General features: G+C 63.7%; 1 protein-coding gene across 1 annotated transcript; it reads left to right on the top strand.

Moving 5' to 3' along the window:
- Positions 1–211: 211 nt before the first annotated feature.
- LOC112694349 lies at positions 212–851 on the top strand (the record flags this gene model as incomplete). The annotated part of the gene is given in 2 exon segments (XM_025569788.1): positions 212–392; positions 486–851. Coding segments are annotated over 2 exon segments (377 nt in total), but the record flags the coding sequence as incomplete, so codon positions are not given.

Consider the following 851-nt stretch of genomic DNA (forward strand, 5'->3'; position numbering starts at 1 on the left):
AACTGTGACCGTGTACGCGCCGTATCGGGCGGGCTAACCCCCGCGCGAACACTTGGACGGGCGGCGGAAGGCGGCGATCGGTGTCCAACAGGACGCGGTAACGCGCGAGGAACAGGTTGGGGATGCTGGCGCGCGTGCGTGCGCGACCGTGGTGGGGTGCAACGGGAGATGTACACCGCGCGTCGGCGGCACTCTCGACCGTTGTCGTCGTTTCGACTCCGTCCCGTGTCGTTCGGCTCCGTCTTCGTCCGTGTTCTCCGCGTTCTCACCCCCGGCAATCTTCTCGCGCGTAATCGCCGATCATCCCGTCAACGATCCCGATACAGCAGTCTGTCCACCGCACAAAACACACGTCCGTGGCAGTAAACTTCTGGGGCAGCAATGAACAACAAGTAAGTTGTGTATTTCGTTTACGTTTCGCGTCTCGCCGAGCACTCCGCCTCGTCGCAACAACAACACGTTAATCTCCCCGTTACGCATTTCAGCGGCGCAGCGACGTTCGGCCCGCAAGAGCCTTTCGTCACGCTCAGCCAGGTTCGGGACATGTCGGACAGGGACATGCTGTCCAATCCTGTGACGCGACTGGTGCTGCGACGCGCGTGGCAAATGGTCCACACCATTCTGGACCACGATCCCCAGCAACCTGCTGTCGCGGTGCAGCAACGTTTGACCGCGCAGATGGCGGCGTCCGCGTTGGTCCCCGAGCCGAGGCGTACGTGTCATCACGTGCCGTGCCGATGCGGTTCTGCTCATGGGGCGCAGCAGGGCAACGCGCACCGACCGGCACCGTATCCGCCCGCGCCACCCGTCTCCGGGGTCGCCGAGCCGAGGCGTACGTGTCACCATCACGT

This window comes from Sipha flava, unplaced genomic scaffold (assembly GCF_003268045.1).
Source record: "Sipha flava isolate LNK unplaced genomic scaffold, YSA_version1 127_pilon_pilon, whole genome shotgun sequence".
NCBI classification, from domain to species: domain Eukaryota; kingdom Metazoa; phylum Arthropoda; class Insecta; order Hemiptera; family Aphididae; genus Sipha; species Sipha flava.